We start from the raw sequence: 21,421 nt of genomic DNA, 5'->3' as shown, positions 1-21,421 counted from the left end.
GATACTGACTGTTATTTTTGATTTTAACCCCCCCTTTGTTCAGGGACACATTATTCAATTTATGTTAGTCACATGTCTGTGGAACTTGTTCAGTTTATGTCTCAGTTGTGGAATCTTGTTATGTTCATACAAATATTTACACAAGTTTGCTGAAAATAAACACAGTTGACAGTGAGAGGAGTTTATTCCCACGCATAATAGAGATATAGATGTGATCGTACACAAATGTAAGCAAGGTTTGAAATTATTATGTTTTAGTCAAACATTATATCTGTTTGGGCTTCTTGTGGTCAATTTGTAGTCTACAAATTATTTGTATATATGTTCCGGACCCCTGACCATCCACTCAAGAAAAAAGTGGCCCGCGGCTGAATCTAGTTGATGATCCCTGGTCTATGCTATTTGTTTTGCACTATGCTGAATAACTATGATTTACACAGCCCTTGCGCCGGCAGTGACACTCCAGCTCTGCTGAGCGCTTTACGGTCTTGTTTTCCCACTGAAGCTACATGGTTAGGTTTTATGTGCAAATAAAGCGCTGATGGACGCTAACTGCTAATCTGTGTCCAATGCTCAGCGCTGACGAGAGGTTTGACGCCACCTTCCACACCAACGTCCTAGTCAACTCCACAGGCTACTGCCAGTATCTGCCCCCAGGTAAGACCCTACTTAATTTCTCCTAGATCACAGGGGAAGTCCATTCTCCTGATTCTCCCTGCAAAAGCCTCCACTGGTATATATGAGTGGGCCTGGAAATTGTATCAAAATTGTGTAGTGGTCAGGAAATTACCAGGTCAATTTGGTCAGAGAGGTCCCTCTGGGCCAATAAAAGAAGCCATGAAAAGTTATGGATCTGAATGATGATGCAATCACTCTGTGTTCGTTCCAAACTTACGCTATTCATTTAGTTTTTTTCTGCTCCCACAAACAAAGGCAGTGGTGCCTGTGATGATGAACCTCCCATATCTAATGGATTAAGTCATGCAGAGCTGATTAACTAGATTCTACACAACGCCATGCCGAATTATAAGACACACCACATGTGAACCATTACATTTACATTTTACATTTTAGTCATTTAGCAGACGCTCTTATCCAGAGCGACTTACATGAGCAATTAGGGTTAAGTGCCTTGCTTAAGGGCACATCGACAGATTTTTCACCTAGTCGGCTCGGGGATTAGAACCAGCGACCTTTCGGTTACTGGCACAACGCTCTTACCCACTAAGCTACCTGCCGCCCTGTTTGGGGTGTGTGTTGACTGGGGCTGGCTGACACATTGTCTCTGTCTGGATATGGAGTGCAGTGTAGTCAAATAGCTCCCTATCTGCAAATCAGTCTGTAAATCAGCTTTATGACCTTTAAGAATGTCATTACGACAGGCATTGATTGATCTCAGAGTTATGAGCGAGGCAGAAATAGGATGCGGGGGGGTAATGTCTCTATAAGCTGTCACAACCCACTCCCATGTCTACCCTAACACCTAGTTTGACCCCATCTTCTCTGACCCAGTAATGTCACCTCCGGGATGTAGCCATAAAAGTCCCTGACAGTATGTCACCAATAGGGGACCAGCAGGACCTACGTGTCAGGAAGGTGATCGCAAAGGGCACCCTGTCTGAGTATCTCCCTCCAGCTGACAGCAGCAATTAGAGAAAAACACAGGGTTGTAACTGACAGAAATCAATAGAGCCACAAACAGCTGCATCACGATAGACAGCGGAAATGAATTACTTTGGGGTCTGGATGGACGAAGAGAGGGGGGTATGCAAAACATGACAGTCGACCCGATATCAACGACTAAGTCATTCAGTTTAATAGGCCATTCACAAATGTCAAGAGAGACCCTTATTGCAGGGAAAAGTAATCCAACATAGGCAGAATGGCTGTGGTGGAAACGCTTTGCAGACGCTTAGAGATTGGGAACAAATTGAATTTCTCCGCCATTCATCTTGTGGGGGATCCAGGGTATGTAAATCAAAGAGCCCTGTCCCAATCCATCATGCTCAGGCTGCTTTGGCTCTGGCTTCGTCTTCCCCTCTCAAATCAACTGTTTTGAAGTTCCCCAGGGCTCCGTTCTTGGCCCCCTTATAATTAGGGAGAATTATTATTAATATCCCTGTTTCATCCCATCTTTCCATTCTGTTGACCATTTATTGATATTTGCTTGGGTAACCGTTTATACAATTAAGCAAATTTACTGTTTAGGAATCTTCAAGAGCACATGCTACATCGACGTGCGCTGGTTTCCCTTCGATGTCCAGCGCTGTGACCTCAAGTTTGGCTCGTGGACGTACGGGGGCTGGTCTTTAGACCTGCAGATGATTGAGGCAGATGTGACTGGATACATTGCTAATGGAGAGTGGGACCTCGTGGGTAAGTACAGTCCCGAATGGCAAAGATCCATAGAAAGCACAGAGCTGGGAGTCTGACTCACAAAGTCAAAGAGATAATAAACGCATAACTGAAAGTGTGGATTATGCTCGAAGAAGTTTGAGGTTTGGTTCTATGATTACTATTGAATATATCATACCAGTTTCCTTTATGTAAGAGCTATACTGGACATGGTGTGCAAACTAGGGCAGCCCTGAGGATCCACATTCATTGTAATAAAAAAATTAAGCAGATAGCAGCCATGACTGAACTAATTTTCGAAAGACCAATTGCTTTGATGCCTCTAAAGACATCTGGTTGTTGAGGAATGGGGGGGGTCTGTCTCCAGGCACTGTTTGCCAAATCAACCGGTTTGAAATGCTCTATTATGCAACAAAGCGTGACGGGCAAGTGACATTTCGGTGTCCCTATTTTTTTATTTTTTTAAGCTGAATTCTATTTAGTGTTCGGTTAGTGAACAAACCAAATGTTGTGATGGATTAGACTGTGCAGTAAGCTGCAAAAAATCAGTTCCCGGTATAAATGGTTTTAATTGAATTTGTGATGTACATTTTGTAGATGTGTTAATGGTGGATGTAATGACGTTCAGATGTAGACATGTCTTTTGCATGTTTCTTTCGCATGCAGAGCTCTATTCAGAATGGGAATGACATGAAAACACATGAGGCTTTACCACACCTGATGGAATGGTTATATTAGGTTATGTTTGCCCCTGTCCTCACCCTCCATAAATGGAACGGTCTAGGAGACCTTGGCTGCCTCCATTTTACATAGACGGAGGAGTCCTATTGGGGGCTAATGATCAACAAAGGCCTGTTCATCGCTCCCTGGGGAGCCAAAACACATTCATGTGCTTCAAAGAGATGGAAATGAAGAAATAGAGAGGGAGAGAGAGAGAAACAAAGAGAGGATGGAGCAAGAGATTATAGAATGTGTCCTTAGGAGACCAACCAATGGAGCATTGAGGCCCCACGAAATAGAAATCGCAGGAAGCAATCTGCCGATTTCACCATCAACATGCCCGATTATTACCTCCTATATAGGCATATACACAATCAAAACCAATGTACTAAAGACCATAAGAGTAGTGGAGCATGTAAGAGGACTCTTCACAATATTCACTCCCTGATGTACTTTCTTGATAACAAGAGGCTAGTCGTTGAAGCCTGTTATTGGTGTGTTCTGGCAGTGATTATGTAAGGGATAATCAACGAGGGGCTATACGTTCTCTGGAAAATAATACAAGACGTGGAAGGTGTGTTAGCGGAGTGGAACAAACCTTCCACGGAGTTGCATTATTTTCCAGAGAACGCATAGAGCCCCTAGTTGATTATCCCTTTTATACCATGGCTATAATTTAACAATGCCAATAATGCTTAACTTCCTAGCTATTGAATTATACCGTGCAATTATACCGTGCGTTATAGGGAAATAATGCACAATCTAGAATGCCCTTCAAGCCAATCAGAAATGAGTATTCAACAATGCCATGGTATAAAATAGGATGCATGTGTGTGTGCATATACTGTATGTCTCTGTCTGTGTGTGTGATGCAGAGGTCCCTGGACGGAGGAACGAACGTTTCTACGACTGCTGTAAGGAGCCTTACCCTGACGTGACCTTCACGGTGGTGATGCGCCGACGCACCCTCTACTACGGCCTCAACCTGCTCATCCCCTGTGTCCTCATCTCCACCCTGGCCCTGCTCGTCTTCCTGCTGCCCGCAGACTCTGGAGAGAAGATCTCACTGGGTGAGACTGGGGAGGGGGTGTGTGTGTGTGTGTGTGCGTGAGAGTGAGAGAGGGACTATACTCCTGCTGCCCGCAGACTCTGGAGAGAAGATCTCACTGGGTGAGACTGGGGAGGGGGTGTGTGTGTGTGTGTGCGTGAGAGTGAGAGTGAGAGAGGGACTATACTTGTGAGGACCAGAAGTCCCACAAGAATAGTAAACCAAGACAAATTTGACCAACTGCGGACATTTTGTTGGTCCCCACAAGGTCAAATGCTATTTCTAGGGGGTTTAGGGCTAAGGTTAGAATTACTGTTAGGGTTAGTAGCTAGGGTTAAGGTTAAGGTTAGGTTTTTGTGTTAGGGTAAGGGTACGGTTAAGGGTTAGGGAAAATAGGATTTTGAATGGGACTGAATTTTATGTCCCCACAAGGTTAGCTGCGCAAGACTGTGTGTGTGTGTGTGTGAGAGAGAGAGCGGGAGGGTGGGTGCGTGTGCGTGAAAGGGTGTGTATATGAGGGGTGTCGGTAAGGTACATGACTAAATACCATGAGGCAGAGCACAGGGTTATGCTTTTCTTCATGTGATGAAACAGGGCATGTTAGACAGTGGTGTACCGTACGATTATGGTCTGCTCTGTTGCGTTTGCATGAGTAACATACGGAATGTTTGTGTGTTTGTGTGCCGAATGTGTGGTGTCGCTGAATATTCATGTGTGTTTGTGTCCGTGCGTATGAGGGAAGTAGGTTTATAAAGTAAACACTCTTGACCGGGATTCAGTCTATGCTAGCAGGACTGACACTCAGCCCAAAGGCCGTCTGTTGAATTCTAGGGCAACTAAACGCTGTCCCTTCACTCACCGGACAACCCACTGTCTACATGTCAGAAGAAAATCCTTTATTCATCCACAATGGATTATATTTAACTCTGCATGAATATACTGTCATTACAGAACCAAACTTTATATACAGTAGAGATGTTTATGTATGTGGTATGTGAAGGTTTTTACATATATGGCTCGGTATAATTACTCCTATGCCGTTTTGACTGATGGGCTTGTACCATCTGCAGTTTACTTTTTAAAAAAGTTTCAAAAAGCAATTTTTAAAAGGTATGCCTAAATACATTATTCATGCCAGTTGACTTGGCAGCATCTGATTTCATTTATTTAGGTGGACTGGCTTTACACAGATCCCTACCTACAGTAATACACACAGGCACGCACGCACGCATACACACACACTGCCACACTGAGTTTAAAGAGCATATGTTATCATCACACAGATCGCTTGTGACATGCTTAAGCTGCATCTATAGGCTACAGGTAGCTACACTACAGTACCTAGCCTGGAAACAAACAAAAAAACGACAGTGCATGAAACACAACACATTTAGCCACTGACTATGGGCACAGCCCAGGCTAGCGCCCAATCTTCCCAGTGATGGCAGAGGGGGCCAGGTCCAGATGTGTGTGGGGTGCATCTGTTAGAGCAGTGCTGCAGGGGCCAGTCCCCCAAGACCTCTATGCTTCTGGCTGGGCTGTGGCTATGGGCTGTCTGCTTGCCTGCTTGCCTGCCTGCCTGTCTGCCTGTCTGCGTGCGTGACTGGGCTTGAGCTTGGGCTGGAGCCTCAGGCCAGGTGAACTGGAAATGTCCTCTCTTGCCTGCCCAGAGAGACCTGGAGATGATTGTGTGTTTTTGTGAATCCGAGTGTGTGTGTATGAATCAGCCTACTGCCAGAATGAGTTCAACTACGTATATAATTAATTAATGTTCAAATTCTGTGCGTAGGACATAGGTGTTTAACATGGGTGTGTTTTGTCTTGTAGTGAAATAAATTGTATGCAACAAACCACATCCATGTTATCGTACAATTGATGATAAATACTCTTTACAGTTACTTTTAGATGCTTCTTGTTTTCAGAGTAAGAAACAATAGACTACATACAGTGCCTTCAGAAAGTATTTATACCCCTTGACTTATTCCACATTTTGTTGTGTTACAGCCTTAATTGAAAATTGATTAAATATTTTTTTAATCTCACCCATCTACAGTCATGGTCAAAAGTTTTGAGAAGTATTGGTCTTCACAAAGTTCGCTGCTTCAGTGTTATGAGATATTTTTGTCAGATGTTACTATGGTATACTGAAGTATAATTACAAGCATTCCATAAGTGTCAAAGGCTTTTATTGACAATTACATTAAGTTTATGCAAAGGGTCAATATTTGCAGTGTTGACCCTTCTTTTTCAAGACCTCTGCAATCCGCCCTGGCATGCTGTCAATTAACTTCTGGGCCACATCCTGACTGATGGCAGCCCATTCTTGCATAATCAATGCTTGGAGTTTGTCAGAATTTGTGGGGTTTTGTTTGCAATCTGCCTCTTGAGGATCGACCACAAGTTCTCAATGGGGTTAAGGTCTGGGGAGTTTCCTGGCCATGGACCCAAAATGTCGATGTTTTGTTCCCCGAGCCACTTAGTTATCACTTTTGCCTTATGGCAAGGTGCTCCATCATGCTGGAAAAGGCATTGGTCGTCACCAAACTGTTCTTGGATGGTTGGGAGAAGTTGCTCTCGGAGGATGTGTTGGTACCATTCTTTATTCATGGCTGTGTTCTTAGGCAAAATTGTGAGTGAGCCCACTCCCTTGGCTGAGAAGCAACCCCACATGTGAATGGTCTCAGGATGCTTTACTTTTGGCATGACACAGGACTGATGGTAGCGCTCACCTTGTCTTCTCCGGACAAACTTTTTTTCCGGATGCCCCAAACAATCGGAAAGGGGATTCATCCGAGAAAATGACTTTACCCCAGTCCTCAGCAGTCCAATCCCTGTACCTTTTGCAGAATATCAGTCTGTCCCTGATGTTTTTCCTGGAGAGAAGTGGCTTCTTTACTGCCCTTCTTGACACCAGGCCATCCTCCAAAAGTATTCGCCTCACTGTGCGTGCAGATGCACTCATACCTGCCTGCTGCCATTCCTGAGCAAGCGCTCCACTGGTGTTGCCCCGATCCCGCAGTTTAATCAACTTTAGGAGACGGTCCTGGCGCTTGCTGGACTTTCTTGGGCGCCCTGACGCCTTCTCCACAACAATTGAACCTCTCTCCTTGAAGTTCTTGATGATCCGAAAAATTGTTGATTTAGGTGCAATCTTACTAGCAGCAATATCCTTGCCTGTGAAGCCCTTTTTGTGCAAAGCAATGATGACGGCACGCGTTTCCTTGCAGGTAACCATGGTTAACAGAGGAAGAACAATGATGTCAAGCACCACCCTCCTTTTAAAGCTTCCAGTCTGTTATTCTAACTCAATCAGCATGACAGAGTGATCTCCAGCCTTGTCCTCGTCAACACTCTCACCTGTGTTAACGAGAGAATCACTGACATGATGGCAGCAGGTCCTTTTGTGGCAGGGCTGAAATGCAGTGGAAATGTTTTTTGGGGGGATTAAGTTCATTTTCATGGCAAAGAGGGACTGAGGCAGCAGACTTCGTGAAAATTAGTATTTGTGTCATTCTCAAAACTTTTGACCATGACTGTACACACACAATACCCTATAACGGCAAAGTGAAAACATTTTTGAAAGGTTTGCTAATTTATTGAAAATGAAATACAGAAATATCTCATTTACAATAGTATCCACACCCCTGAATCAATACTTTGTAGAAGCACCTTTGGCAGCGATTACATTTGTGAGTCTTTCTGGATAAGTCTCTAAGAGCTTTCCACACTTGGAATGTTCAACATTTGCCCATTATTCTTTTCAAAATTCTTCAAGCTCTGTCAAATTGGTTGTTGATCATTGCTAGACAACCATTTTCAGGTCTAGCCATAGGTTTTTAAGTAGACATAAGTGAAAACTATAACTAGGAAAGCAGACTGAAACAGGTTTTCCTCTAGGATATTGCCTGTGCTTAGCTCTATTCCATTTGTTTTGTATCCTGAAAAACACCCCAGTCCTTAACGATTACAACCATACCCATAACATGATACAGTCACCACTATGCTTGAAAATATGGAGAGTGGTACTCCGTAATGTGTTGAATTGGATTTTCCCCAAACATAACACTCTGTATTCAGGACAAAAAGTTTTTTAACACTATTACGTTAGTGCCTTGTTGAAAACAGGATGCATGTTTTGAAAATTTTTTTATATATATATATAAACAGGCTTCCTTCTTTTCACTCTGTCAATTATGTTATTATTGTGGAGTAAGTACAATGTTGATCCATCCTCAGTTTTCTCCTATCACAGCCATTCAACTCTGTGACTGTTTTAAAGTCACCATTGGTCTCATGGTGAAATCCCTGAGAGGTCTCTTTCCTCTCCGGCAACTGAGTTAGGAAGGACGTCTGTATCTTTGTAGTGACTGGGTGTATTAATACACCATCCAAAGTATAATTCATATCTTCACCATGATCAAAGGGATATTCAATGTCTGCTTTTTTTTTTACCCATCTACTAGTAGGTGCCTTTCTTTGCGAGGCATTGGAAAATCTCCCTGGTCTTTGAGGTTGAATCTGTGTTTGAAATTCACTGCTCGACTGAGGGACCTTACAGATAATTGTATGTATGGGGTACAGAGATAAGGTAGTCATTTCAAAATCATGTTAAACACTATTATTGCACACAGAGGGAGTACATGCAACTTATTATGTGACTTGTTAAGCACATTTTTACTCCTGAACATTCTTGCCATATCAAAAGGGTTGAATACTTATTGAGTCAAGACATTTCAGCTTTTCATTTCTAATTAATTTCAAGAAATTTCAAAAAACATAATTCCACTTTGACATTATGTGGTGTTATGTGGAGGCCAATCACAAAAACATCTCAATTTAATCAATTTTAAATTCAGGCTGTAACACAACAACATAAAAAAATTCAAGAGGTGGGAATACTTTCTGAAAGCACTGTATGTAAACTAAGATGTGGCATAAACATTGCTATAATGTTTGATAGGATCTGGCACACACACATTGCTTTTCCCTAAACAATTCATCATGCTCACAGTTAATTTAGAGCATATTGAGACAGTATTATAGAAAACTACATTTTGAAGATACTTCAATTAACTACTTTAGTCAGGTCTGCCCACTCTCCCCCTCCCACCTCCTGAATCACTGGATGACTTATGGTCTTGAATCAATATCTGCTGGCAATGAACTGACTTGAAACTCGGAGTCAAACTGCAAGTAACATTTTACGAAGTGACACCACAAGATAGTGTGTGTGTGCGTCTCTGTGTGTGTGCGTGCTGTGTGTGTGTGTGTGTGTGTGTCTGTCTGCATGCGTGTGTGTGTTTCCATATGTTTTCGTATAAAATGTATCGACTGGATGCATCGAAGAATACAGTAGTGGTTAATGAGAGGAAAGCACTCTATCCATCTTGATCCTTGGATCGCCTGGCTTTATTGATCCTCAGAGTTCATTAGAAAACTTTGGGGAGTGTGCTGCTGGTGAGTCATAGCCCACTGTACACTGAATAAAATAAAGTTCTTAAATGGTTCTTCCTCAGCTCTTAAGGTTCCTTGGAGAACTCTTGCCCAATAAAGAACATTTGAGTTAAGTGGGGGGTTCTTGATGGGGTAGCTACAGTTCTTCAGAATTCGAAAAGGTTCTTGAAATGTATGGAAGCCTGCAGATGTGTCCCTTTCATAGAACACAGCAAATTGGCGAGTGTTAACTAGTGTTGATTTTTCAGTGTAACCTTTCTAGTGTTGATTCAGGAGTTAAATTATCACTTTAAAGTGTTAAATTAACACACATTGGTAAAAAATATATATATATATATATATATACAGTGTTGGTGTTAATAACCATAGTTGAACCAAAACCACGCCCATCATTATCATATTTCCCAGCATGCTCTATTGCAGGTTTGATTTTTAGAATGGATTGTTTCAATATCTATGTACGTTTTTGCATGTACATTGATTGATTAATTAATTTTCAGCTACTGAAATATAAATAACATACATTTTTCTAAACTATTCCAATCTGTTACTTGGACTTATTGCAACAGTTACTGGAATGGGTGTTCCAGTTTAGATGCTTTAGCTATTCTCATATTTTAGTCTCCCTACCCTAGCAGTCATTCGGAATGCAGGTTGTGGGTGAATAAAAATTCAAAATGTTGGATATCCCCCACACTGGCTGGATTCCAATTTTGCAAGCCAACATAATGTGACTTGCAGGCCTAATGTGGCCTGTAAACTATGAGTTTCAGGCCACTGTATTAGGGTAAAACTTGGCTCTCAAAATAAGGTATTGTAATGTCTGAAATAATGTAATTTTAATGAAAACATATTTACTTGGGATCTAATGGTGAAGGCCATATTACTGAAAATGAATGAATGCAACAACCATGTCTCTGTCACTAGCAAACACAGTCATGGGTGGTACTGGTAACGCTCAAATTCAATCGAAAGGCACCCTGGGAAATATGCAAATAAGGCTATTCAATCCCGGTCCTAGAGGGCCAAAACATTTCTGCTTCTTCAGAGACCCTAAAATGGTTCCACTATGGCATCGCTCTCAATAACCTTATTTGGTTCCAACTTGCACCTTTATTTTTAAGAGTGTTGGGTGAAGAGTGAAGGAGTTTGCTTCTCTAGAATAGTGGTCACTAACCGGTTGATCGTGATCGACTGGTCGATCTCCAAGACATTCCTAGTCGATCGCCAAACAGGATAAGTATTTAGTCCCAATTTTTTTATTAGTCTCACACTGTTGGCGGTAGGTGACCCAGAATTACCTCTGATGCAGAGGATAAGTTCATTAGAGTTACCAGCCTCAGAAATTGCAGCCCAAATAAATGCTTCACAGAGTTCAAGTAACAGACACATCTCAAAATCAACTGTTCAGAGGAGACTGTGTGAATCAGGCCTTCATGGTCGAATTGCTGCAGAGAAGCCACTAATAAAGGACACCAAAAAGAAGAAGAGATTTGCTTGGGCCAAGAAACACAAGCAATAGACATTAGACCGGTGGAAAATTGTATTTTGGTCTGGAGTCCAAATCGGAGATTTTTAGTTCCAACCGCCGTGGCTTTGTGAGATGCGGTGTGGGTGAACGGATGATCTCCGCATGTGTATTTCCCACCGTAAAGCATGGAGGAGGTGTTATGGTGTGGGGGTGCTTTGCTGGTGACACTGTCTGTGATTTATTTAGTGTGCAAAGCTGTCATCAAGGCAAAGGGTGGCTATTTTAAGTATAAAATATATGTTGATTTGTTTAACACTTTTTTGGTTACTACATGATTCCATATGTGTTATTTCATAGTTTTGATGTCTTCACTATTATTCTACAATGTAGAAAATAGTAAAAATAAAGAAAAACCCTTGAATGAGTAGGTGTGTCCAAACTTTTGACTGGTACTGTATGATGTACTGTACAGTGAGGGAAACAAGTATTTGATCCCCTGCTGATTTTGTATGTTTGCCCGCTGACAAAGACATGATCAGTCTATAATTTTAATGGTAGGTTTATTTGAACAGTGAGAGTCAGAATAACAACAAAAAAATCCAGAAAAACGCATGTCAAAAATGTTATAAACTGATTTGCATTTTAATGACGAAAATAAGTATTTGACCCCTCTGCAAAACATGACTTAGTACTTGGTGGCAAAACCCTTGTTGGCAATCACAGAGGTCAGACGTTTCTTGTAGTTGGCCACCAGGTTTGCACACATCTCAGGAGGGATTTTGTTCCACTCCTCTTTGCAGATCTTCTCCAAGTCATTAAGGTTTCGAGGCTGACGTTTGGCAACTCGAACCTTCAGCTCCCTAAACAGATTTTCTATGGGATTAAGGTCTGGAGACTGGCTAGTCCACTCCAGGACCTTAATGTGCTTCTTCTTGAGCCACTCCTTTGTTGCCTTGGCCGTGTGTTTTGGGTCATTGTCATGCTGGAATACCCATCCACAACCCATTTTCAATGCCCTTGCTGAGGGAAGTGGGTTCTCACCCAAGATTTGACGGTACATGGCCCCGTCCATCGTCCCTTTGATGCGGTGAAGTTGTCCTGTCCCCTTAGCAGAAAAACACCCCGAAGCATAATGTTTCCACCTCCATGTTTGACGGTGGGAATGGTGTTCTTGGGGTCATAGGCAGCATTCCTCCTCCTCCAAACACGGCGAGTTGAGTTGATGCCAAAGAGCTCGATTTTGGTCTCATTTGACCACAACACTTTCACCCAGTTCTCATCTGAATCAATCAGATGTTCATTGGCAAACTTCAGACGGGCTTGTATATGTGCTTTCTTGAGCAGGGGGACCTTGCGGGCGCTGCAGGATTTAAAACCTTCACGGCGTAGTGTGTTACCAATTGTTTTCTTGGTGACTATGGTCCCAGCTGCCTTGAGATCATTGACAAGATCCTCCCGTGTAGTTCTGGGCTGATTCCTCACCGTTCTCATGATCATTGCAACTCCACGAGGTGAGATCTTGCATGGAGCCCCAGGCCGAGGGAGATTGACAGTTATTTTGTGTTTCTTCCATTTGCGAATAATCGCACCAACTGTTGTCACCTTCTCACCAAGTTGCTTGGCGATGGTCTTGTAGCCCATTCCAGCCTTGTGTAGGTCTACAATCTTGTCCCTGACATCCTTGGAGAGCTCTTTGGTCTTGGCCATGGTGGAGAGTTTGGAATCTGATTGATTGATTGCTTCTGTGGACAGGTGTCTTTTATACAGGTAACAAGCTGAGATTAGGAGCACTCCCTTTAGAGTGTGCTCCTAATCTCAGCTCGTTACCTGTGTAAAAGACACCTGGGAGCCAGAAATCTTTCTGATTGAGAGGGGGTCAAATACTTGTTTCCCTCATTAAAATGCAAATCAATTTATAACATTTTTGACATGCATTTTTCTGGATTTTTTTGTTGTTATTCTGTCTCTCACTGTTCAAATAAACCTACCATTAAAATTATAGACTGATCATTTCAGTGGGCAAACGTACAAAATCAGCAGGGGATCAAATACTTTTTTCCCTCACTGTACAGTAGGTTTTGTCTTCTAATGGTCTGTCTGTCTCTCCCTCTCTTTCTCTTTCTCCAGGTATCACTGTGCTGCTCTCTCTAACTGTCTTCATGCTCTTGGTAGCTGAGATCATGCCGGCCACCTCCGACTCTGTTCCTCTCATAGGTGAGTGCTCAGGGAGACCTTCATCCTCACCCTACTCCTTAATCTATCAATTTTCTAATCTGTCCGTTTCTCTAGCCGTCTGTTCTTCCCAGTCATCCATTCATTCCTTTCATCAATCCATCTGTCCCCTCTGTGTCACCACATCCGCAAGACGAACCGGTCATAAATGACCCGAGGTAGAAAGAGCTGATGAAGCAGAAAAAGTGACACACTCCTTTAAAGCGAAACTGGGTGGCACCTCCAAGTTCATTTGTCACATACAGTAGGTCATTAATCGGTTGGACTTATGGGATATAAGTGCGATCACTCACCCATGAAACCTGGGGTGTATTTATAAGCACCAAACGGAGTGAAAACATACTGAAACAGGGAGGGGACTACCTGAAGTTGTTCATTAATAAATGCTTGTTTTTGTTGTCCGTTGCAAAACGTTTTACTACGGTGTGCCCTAATGAATACAACGACCCTGACTACTTAGCATCTGAGACCTCCGCGGTCAAGTGGCAGGCAGTCAGCTTAGGGATTTTTTTTTTTAATTGAGTGTTATTTTCTACTGTACGAACAATTGCTGATGGGGCGCACAGTTAGTTAAGCTGAAGTGAGTTGACTAGCATGTGACAGTCTGGCAAGCAAATGGGTCAATTGATGAATGTTACAAGCAAATGAAAAAATTAGACTTGGCGTTGATTGCAGTGCCGCATGGGAGTATAGATTGCGGTCTCTTTTTATCATTTGATTAATATATCTATTTTGATATTGAGCAATGCTCAAAGCAATGGATATGCGTGTGTAATCTTTTCCGCTAATGAATCTGCAGTTCAAGCCCAATGACTCTTCATATTTTTACAATTGGCAGATATTTATATTCTTAAACATATTGATATCCTCATGTCAGCTATTTCTCTGCATGCCAGCCGATTGGTTCCACAACATCTTCAAGCTATCCAATAAAGAGAGGCCAGATCCCCCTAACATGATATGATGGCCCATTTAGTCTCTGACTTGAGGAACATATTCAGCTTGCCAGGGCTGGCTCTAACCTAACAGGAGAGAAAGTTAGTTAATTTCTTATCATACTATGTCTGTCCTTGACTGAAGAGGAACATTTGCACTACCAAATTTCGAAATTGCACCCTGTGTCACATGGTCTGCGTATAGGGCAAGTCGGCCTTGCAGCTTGCTGTAGCGTTCAGAAGTTAGACTAGAGATAGAAATATAGTATTTTCTGCAGACATCCTTTATTAGCTACATTTCTATCTTCAACATTCTGAACATTGCGACTGACTGAACACCAGGCACGGTTCAAATGCTCACTTATAAATAAATTAATAATCTCTGAGGGGCTCTTTTTAGGGCCATACATCATTATGCAAGACAGTAAACCTCCTGCTGTGTGGCTCAGTTGGTAACAGCGTGGCACACGTAATGCCAAGTTTGCGGGTCCAATTCCCAAAGGGATCACATACACATACTATGTAGGCACTCACTGTACTATAAGTCGCTTTGGATAAAAGCATCTGCTCTGTGGCATATATTAACTGAATATGCCCTTGGTCTCCAGTCATAGTATATCATCTCCTATGATTCCTCTGAGTTAAGCCCTGCCTCTCTCTCTCTCTGTCTATTTGTATTCCAGCCCAGTACTTTGCCACCACCATGGTCATCGTGGGCCTGTCCGTCATCGCCACCGTCCTGGTCCTCCAGTACCACCATCATGACCCGGACGGAGCCAAAATGCCAAAGTGGGTGAGTCCATATCCGTCTTTCTATCCCTGCCCATTCCCGCGTTCTGCATTCACTCGGAACGCCGAATACACTCGGAATTCCGAATGCTGAAATTCCATTAAGGTAGAATTGGACCTGAAGGTTAAGGGTTCTACATCAGCGGATCAGTGGCTGCTCCTTGCTCTGAGGTGTGTGTGTGTGTGTGTGTGTGGTCAGGGTTAGTAGGCAGTTTGAGCAATTGGCGTGAGAGGAATGCCAATGTGGTTTGAAAAAGAAGGGAGGGGAGGAGAGACTGCTGGCCAGGCTTGAAGGGCAGATGGAAGTGAGTGGAAAGGGCACAGAACTTTGGAAACTGCCCAAAAAACATTGAAAGTTTACTTAACCTGCAGGCAAAATGCATTATGATGCAATTATAAGCCTTAATAGACATGATAAAGGTTCATACATGCTAAAGTGTTACCAGAGGTTATTCCAACACTTTTTCTAGAGCAGGAATGCTAATTTATTATGTACTGTGTGTGTGTGAATGTGTGTTGTCATATGTTTTCTGTGATCTGAACTTGTACATATTTTATGGAGCAGATATTAAATGAAATATATATGATATGAAAAATATTGTAGACTGATGTTTTTTCTCAAAAACATGTATAGCTACAGTATACTAAGAGAACATAATCAGAATGAAAAGCCATGTTAAAATTGTCAGCGTCTGTGTTTGAATTGGGTGCTAATGCACAATGCTTGCATAGTGATCATCTCCTGTTCATGTTTCTCTCTGGGGTTGATAATCTATTCTTGTCTCTCCTCCCCCTGGTGTACACAAACACACAAACACTGACACATGCATACACACACACACACTCTCCCTCTCTCTCTCTCTCTCTCTCTCTCTCTCTCTCTCTCTCTCTCTCTCTCTCTATCTCTTTCTCTCTCTTGCTCTCTCTCACTCTTACACATCCCCACAAAGACACGCGTGGTGCTCCTGAACTGGTGCGCCTGGTTCCTGCGTATGAAGCGGCCCGGTGAGGAGCGTGTGCGTCTGGCCTGCAACAACAAGCATCCGCGCAACAGCCTCTCCAGTGTGGAGCTCAGTATGAGCCAGGGGACCCTCCAGCCCACCAATGGCAACATGCTCTACATCGGCTTCCGGGGCATGGAGGGCATGCACTACAACACCACCCCCGACTCGGGCGTCATCTGCTCCAGGCTGGTGGGGGCGGGGGACGAGGAGGTGCTGCTACCTGGGGCCGGGTTGCCCAACTTGGGCAGCGTGGCAGGCGGCATCGGGGTGGGGGTTGCGAGCCCCGTGGACTCAGACATGTCCAAGATCCTGGAGGAGGTGCGCTACATCGCCAAGCGCTTCCGGGGCCAGGATGAGGATGAGTCGCTGTGCAACGAGTGGAAGTTTGCGGCGTCTGTGATCGACCGGCTGTGCCTGATGGCGTTCTCTGTGTTCACCATCCTCTGCACCATCGGCATCCTCATGTCAGCTCCCAACTTCGTGGAGGCCATCTCCAAAGACTTCTTTACCTGAGCGGGTTGTGTTGTGTTGGGGGATGGGAGGGATGGGGTCACTGTGTGTGGGGGGGGTGGTATACACATATACACACGCAAGCACACACACATACAATGTCACACGTACACACACACAATCTCACATATATATACACACACACAAACACACACACATTCCCACTTACACTCACACACGTATTGTATACTGTTTATATCCCAAACACATCTTTACCTATGTCTTATATAAGCTGACTACCCCACTCAGTATTTTCACATATTTTTCACATACATTACTGTATTTAGTGTGGCTATTATAATGGCACAATTTAGAGCAATACAAATGTTTTCATCATCTGTGGTGTGAATCTGTGGTCAATGTAGGTCTTCATCAACGATGACTGTATATTGTCCTCCCGAGTGGCGCAGTGGTCCTGGTTCGAATCCAGGCTCTGTCGTAGCCGGCCGCGGATGTAGAGCATGGCGTTTGCAACGCCAGGGTTGTGGGTTCGATTCCCACGGGGGGCCAGTATGAAAGAAATTATAATAATAATCATATATGCACTCACTAACTGTAAGTCGCTCTGGATAAGAGTCTGCTAAATGACTAAAATGTAAATGTATATATTAAGAAGCACATTGGGGATGTTCCAGAAAGCAGGATCATTGAGTTAGCTAGCTAACTGTCATAAATATGCTAACTGTCATAAATATTAAATCCATAGTTTTGAGAAATATACACTTGAAATTGGCATAGTATATATTAATCAACAATAAAAAACGCATATTCAAGCTGAGCTAAATTAACAGAAAATTCAAGAGATATATATGATTGTTAATATGTTAGCTATATAAGTGAATTATTTATTTTAGTTTATCACAGGCTATTGGAAGAATACATGGGTCAAAATGTTTGTTCCAAAAAAGGTTGGTGTTTATAATGTTCATTCATGTACAGTACATGTAAACTCATTGTGTAAAATGGAAAAAGTAGTAGTGTAACATTCATGCTGAGTTTCTCTCAATCTCAAGCTCGTTTCATAGATTTGCTCGAGTGAATTGAAGAGACTGCCCCAATTGCAAAATGTAGATACCTTTTTTTCTTCTGCATTATAAATTCAATTCCCAAGAGAACAGCCATGCCAATAATAATTGTAACATAGTGTTTTGGATTTGTGATTTTTGTGCTATAAATTTTTTTGTTTCACAATTACACTGCTTTGTGTCACTGACCCATTTGACATGCATGGAACCTATGACATTTGACATAAGTGTTTGGGCGAAAAGCGTATAATGAGGGTGTTCAGGTGCGGTGGAGTGATCCCTAGTGTCACCCTGGATCGAAGGACAAGTTCTGCTCGACAACTTCAGATGTGTATTCACGAGGAACCAAACGGAACCAAACGGGAAGGATCAAACTAAATGTGTTCAATAGAAACTCTTGTTTTCATTGGAAACCGTTTTCCGTTGTCAGACGTTTTGCTACGGTTTGCTATGTTGTGCAGTAATGAATACACCCCAGGTGATACCTCAATCTGTTTCAAAATGGTTTCATACCTTCTGAATATGACCCTGGCTTAGGTTTTCCATCGCCCTCTGTTCTCCTCAACTGTTCCTCTGTATTGTAAAAGCAATATTGGAGCCTACCGCTCTGCCCATCCACCTTTACCCTTTAACCTTTGTCTTTTATGTGCACTCACATCCATGCCCAGAATACATTTTGATCCATGCCCAGAATACATTTTGATCCATGCCCAGAATACATTTTGATCCATGCCCAGAATACATTTTGATCCATGCACAAAGATAAATGTATTTTTCTAGATGTCACGTGATGTGTATGAAGCCTGCATTCAGTTATTAAAGTTTATATGGATGAAGTGTCACAGGATGGAAGATTTCATTTCTTTTAACATTTTTAAGGATTCGTTTTTTCTTGGACAGAGCAGAGATAGACAGAGAGTGTGTCACAAAGGCAGTGGGCCGGATTCAAACCCACGGCGATACTGGCAAACGTGTGCTGTAGCTGGTGGCACTAACCTAGCGTTTCCCAAACTTGGTCCTCAGGACCCCAAGGGGTGCATGTTTTGGTTTATGCACTAACACTACACAGCTAAATCAAATTATCAAAGCTTGATGATTAGTTTATTATTTTAATCAGCTGTGTAGTGCTAGGGCAAAAACCCCTTGGGGTCATGAGGACTGAGTTTCGGAAACCTTGCACTAACCGCTAGACCACCCAGGCCACAGTATGCCTATTTCTAATTCAACAGAATGTAATTTAGATCTATCTATATAGAAACAGCTATCTATACCTGGCACCCACAGAACACTGATGATCGGGACAGCATTGTCTCGTGTGTGTGTGTGTGTGTGGATCAGACAGTGAGGGGTACTACAGTCTTCTATAATGTCACTACTTGAAACAGACAGGGTCACATTGAATCACTGCTCTCTCCTAATCCGCTCTTGTAAACCTGTTCCATATTTAATCACAGCCATGAAGCCACACTAATGACTTGTTGGAGGAGACACTTTCCTGTCTAGCACACATTCTTACAGAGAACTGTTCTCTGCTACTCAGACAGCCAGGTACAGTGAAGTACATTAAGGCTGCGTCCCAAATGGCACACTAATTCCTATATAATGCACTACCCTATGGGCCCTGGTCAAAAGTAGTGCACTATATAGGGAAAAGGGTGACATTTGGGACATACAAGTTAATTTACCATGCTTGTTGCCAACGCATTATCATTACTGTCATGCTGTTTATGTGCATCTGGAAACAAGAATTCTCATTAATCAAACTGGTGAGAACCAGGAGAGCAGGACACTAACATCACAATAAAAAGAGAAGACGAGCTAATAGTAAGCATTGGTTTTAGCCCCACCAGCCAACTCACAGAATGGGTTGCAGTTGTAGCCTTCCGTTTTCACACTAAAAACCAACCCAAACTGCTGGCTCTGATCTTTTCTTTCCACATTCTCCTTTTGAGTTCCTGCAACTATGGTGGATGTGTAACCAGCCCAGCCCAGTACAGCTTAGTTTGGCTCTGCTCAGTTTGGCTCTGTCGTCTACAGGATCAGCCCTAAAAACAAGTGAAGAAATAACCCCGGTAATTCTAACCTTTGGTTTGTAAAGTAAAAATAACAGTACCTTGAACTTGGAAAATTTTAAATTGAAACTGTTATTTTGAATAGAGGCGTCATAGGAATTCTTCAACTCGGTGGCTTACCGCTTGTGAACATGAGGAGCACACAGACACACACACACATACACACACTCTATACAAGGCCCCTGAGGAGTGACTGTAAATTTAGGGAAGAAAAGCAAAAGTGATAAGTCTTGGCCGTCGGACCCATCTACTCTCGGAGGCTGACATCACACAGATGTGTTGGTTATTAATGTCTTATTGGTAGCAAAAAGAGAATGAACGGGCCAGATGGCCAAGCCTTGGGAGGAAAACATACTAAACAATACGAGGACAGAAGCAGACATTTTGGCCCAAGAAGTGTTGTCGGCGCACTTGCCTCTTTATGAAGCCCATTATGCTTGTCGTGAAGACGACGCAGTGTGTGTCCATCCGTCTGTCCATGTGTGTATAGAGAAATATAGGAATCCACAAACCGGCAGACTGGTCCACCTGTGTGTTGGACAGGAGAGCGGTGAAGCCCTGGCAGCTGCTGGGAGAGCTAATAGTGTCATCCTGGGGTCACAGACTGGAGAAGCTGGTTCAAACATTGGCCATTCGCCCAGATGAGGAACGCTGCACTTGGCCTTGTGAGCAAGGCACTTCAACTGAATTGAACTCACTGTGGAAAAAGTAATAAACAACTAGAGGAAACCCATTGGCCCTAGAATATTTACGGTCAAAGCATCTTCCAATGCTTCCCTCACAAACAAATACTTTTATATTTAGTATGATAATGTTACTGTTCCAAAAATACTTATATAAAAATAATAGAACAGGTAACGAAAAAAGGCAGAGGTCCAAAAATGTTATCTTCCAATTAACACTGGATTTAATTATTGGACCTAGACTTGAAAAGGAGAACATCGATAGAGAGAACCCGGTTTCTAATCAATGAGTTTTGGCCCTGGGGCATTCTGTTACATATGGTAGATACATCAGGGACCTTGCTGAAATTCTAGGATTAATTGGTAACTAGTAGGAGCCAAATGGGGTGAGATGCCCCCTCGTTTGTTACCCCCTCTTCGGATCTGGATGTTTCCCCTCCTGGCAAGAAAAGTAATTTGTCTTCAGATAGGTAATATATGTTCTCTCTCTTCTCTCTCTCTTCACTCCCCTGTGTAATTAACAGAGCCCTGCTTTAGGAAATACAAATTGCCCTCTCATCAAGACTCATGCATTTGCTGCCATCTAGTGGAGAAGTGCTATGTCAAGGTAGGTGCATACCACCAACTGGCACTCTGGAGTGACGTTTCCCCAAGGTACAGATCTAGGATCAGCTTCCCCTCGCCCAATCCTAACCTTAACCATTAGTGCCCATGGGGAAAATGCTAAACTTACCCAAGATGAGCGTCTAGGGGCAACTTAGCACTACACAACTCACTAGCACACTAACTGACACAAAACATTTCTCGCATAGCACCTCTTTATTAAAAGAGGAATTGATAGCATGAAAGAATACAACATCACAGACTCTTCATAAAAACTAAAAATAATGCTTATTTCAATTGTTTTTTCCACTTCATCATTCATTTGGAGTTTTGGAGTCTTTGTTTCCTTCTGTTTCCTTTTGCTCTTCTTCCTCCTCCTCCTCCTCCTCCTCCTGGTCAGTGTTGGTGTCACTGTAGCTGTTGCTTTCTGAAGACTTCTCACTTTGTCCCGAGTCACTGACCGCAAACTTCACCCTCCGCTTGGATTTCTACTTACAGAAGAAGTAAGGGGACACGAGAA

At 42.8% G+C, this 21,421-nt stretch overlaps 2 protein-coding genes across 2 annotated transcripts in view; one reads left to right on the top strand and one right to left on the bottom strand.

Moving 5' to 3' along the window:
• Positions 1-16,536, top strand: part of LOC121531393 (neuronal acetylcholine receptor subunit alpha-7-like) — a 28,878-nt gene extending 12,342 nt beyond the window's left edge. Inside the window, exons 5-10 of the mRNA XM_045205153.1 lie at positions 578-657; positions 2,209-2,376; positions 3,951-4,145; positions 13,176-13,262; positions 14,899-15,008; positions 15,955-16,536. Of these exons, the coding sequence (XP_045061088.1) occupies positions 578-657; positions 2,209-2,376; positions 3,951-4,145; positions 13,176-13,262; positions 14,899-15,008; positions 15,955-16,521 (1,207 nt within the window). The 3' untranslated portion in view covers positions 16,522-16,536. The remainder of the gene's footprint in view (positions 1-577; positions 658-2,208; positions 2,377-3,950; positions 4,146-13,175; positions 13,263-14,898; positions 15,009-15,954) is intronic.
• Positions 16,537-21,215: 4,679 nt separating this feature from the next.
• si:ch211-284k5.2 (sperm axonemal maintenance protein CFAP97D1) overlaps positions 21,216-21,421 on the bottom strand; it is a 36,803-nt gene continuing 36,597 nt past the window's right edge. Inside the window, exon 5 of the mRNA XM_045205205.1 lies at positions 21,216-21,389. Coding sequence (XP_045061140.1) covers positions 21,216-21,389 — 174 coding nt within the window. The remainder of the gene's footprint in view (positions 21,390-21,421) is intronic.

The sequence above is a fragment of the Coregonus clupeaformis genome, chromosome 19, assembly GCF_020615455.1.
Source record: "Coregonus clupeaformis isolate EN_2021a chromosome 19, ASM2061545v1, whole genome shotgun sequence".
NCBI lineage: Eukaryota > Metazoa > Chordata > Actinopteri > Salmoniformes > Salmonidae > Coregonus > Coregonus clupeaformis.
Note: the sequence above shows the minus strand (reverse complement) of the source record. Positions and strands in the feature narration are given on the sequence as shown.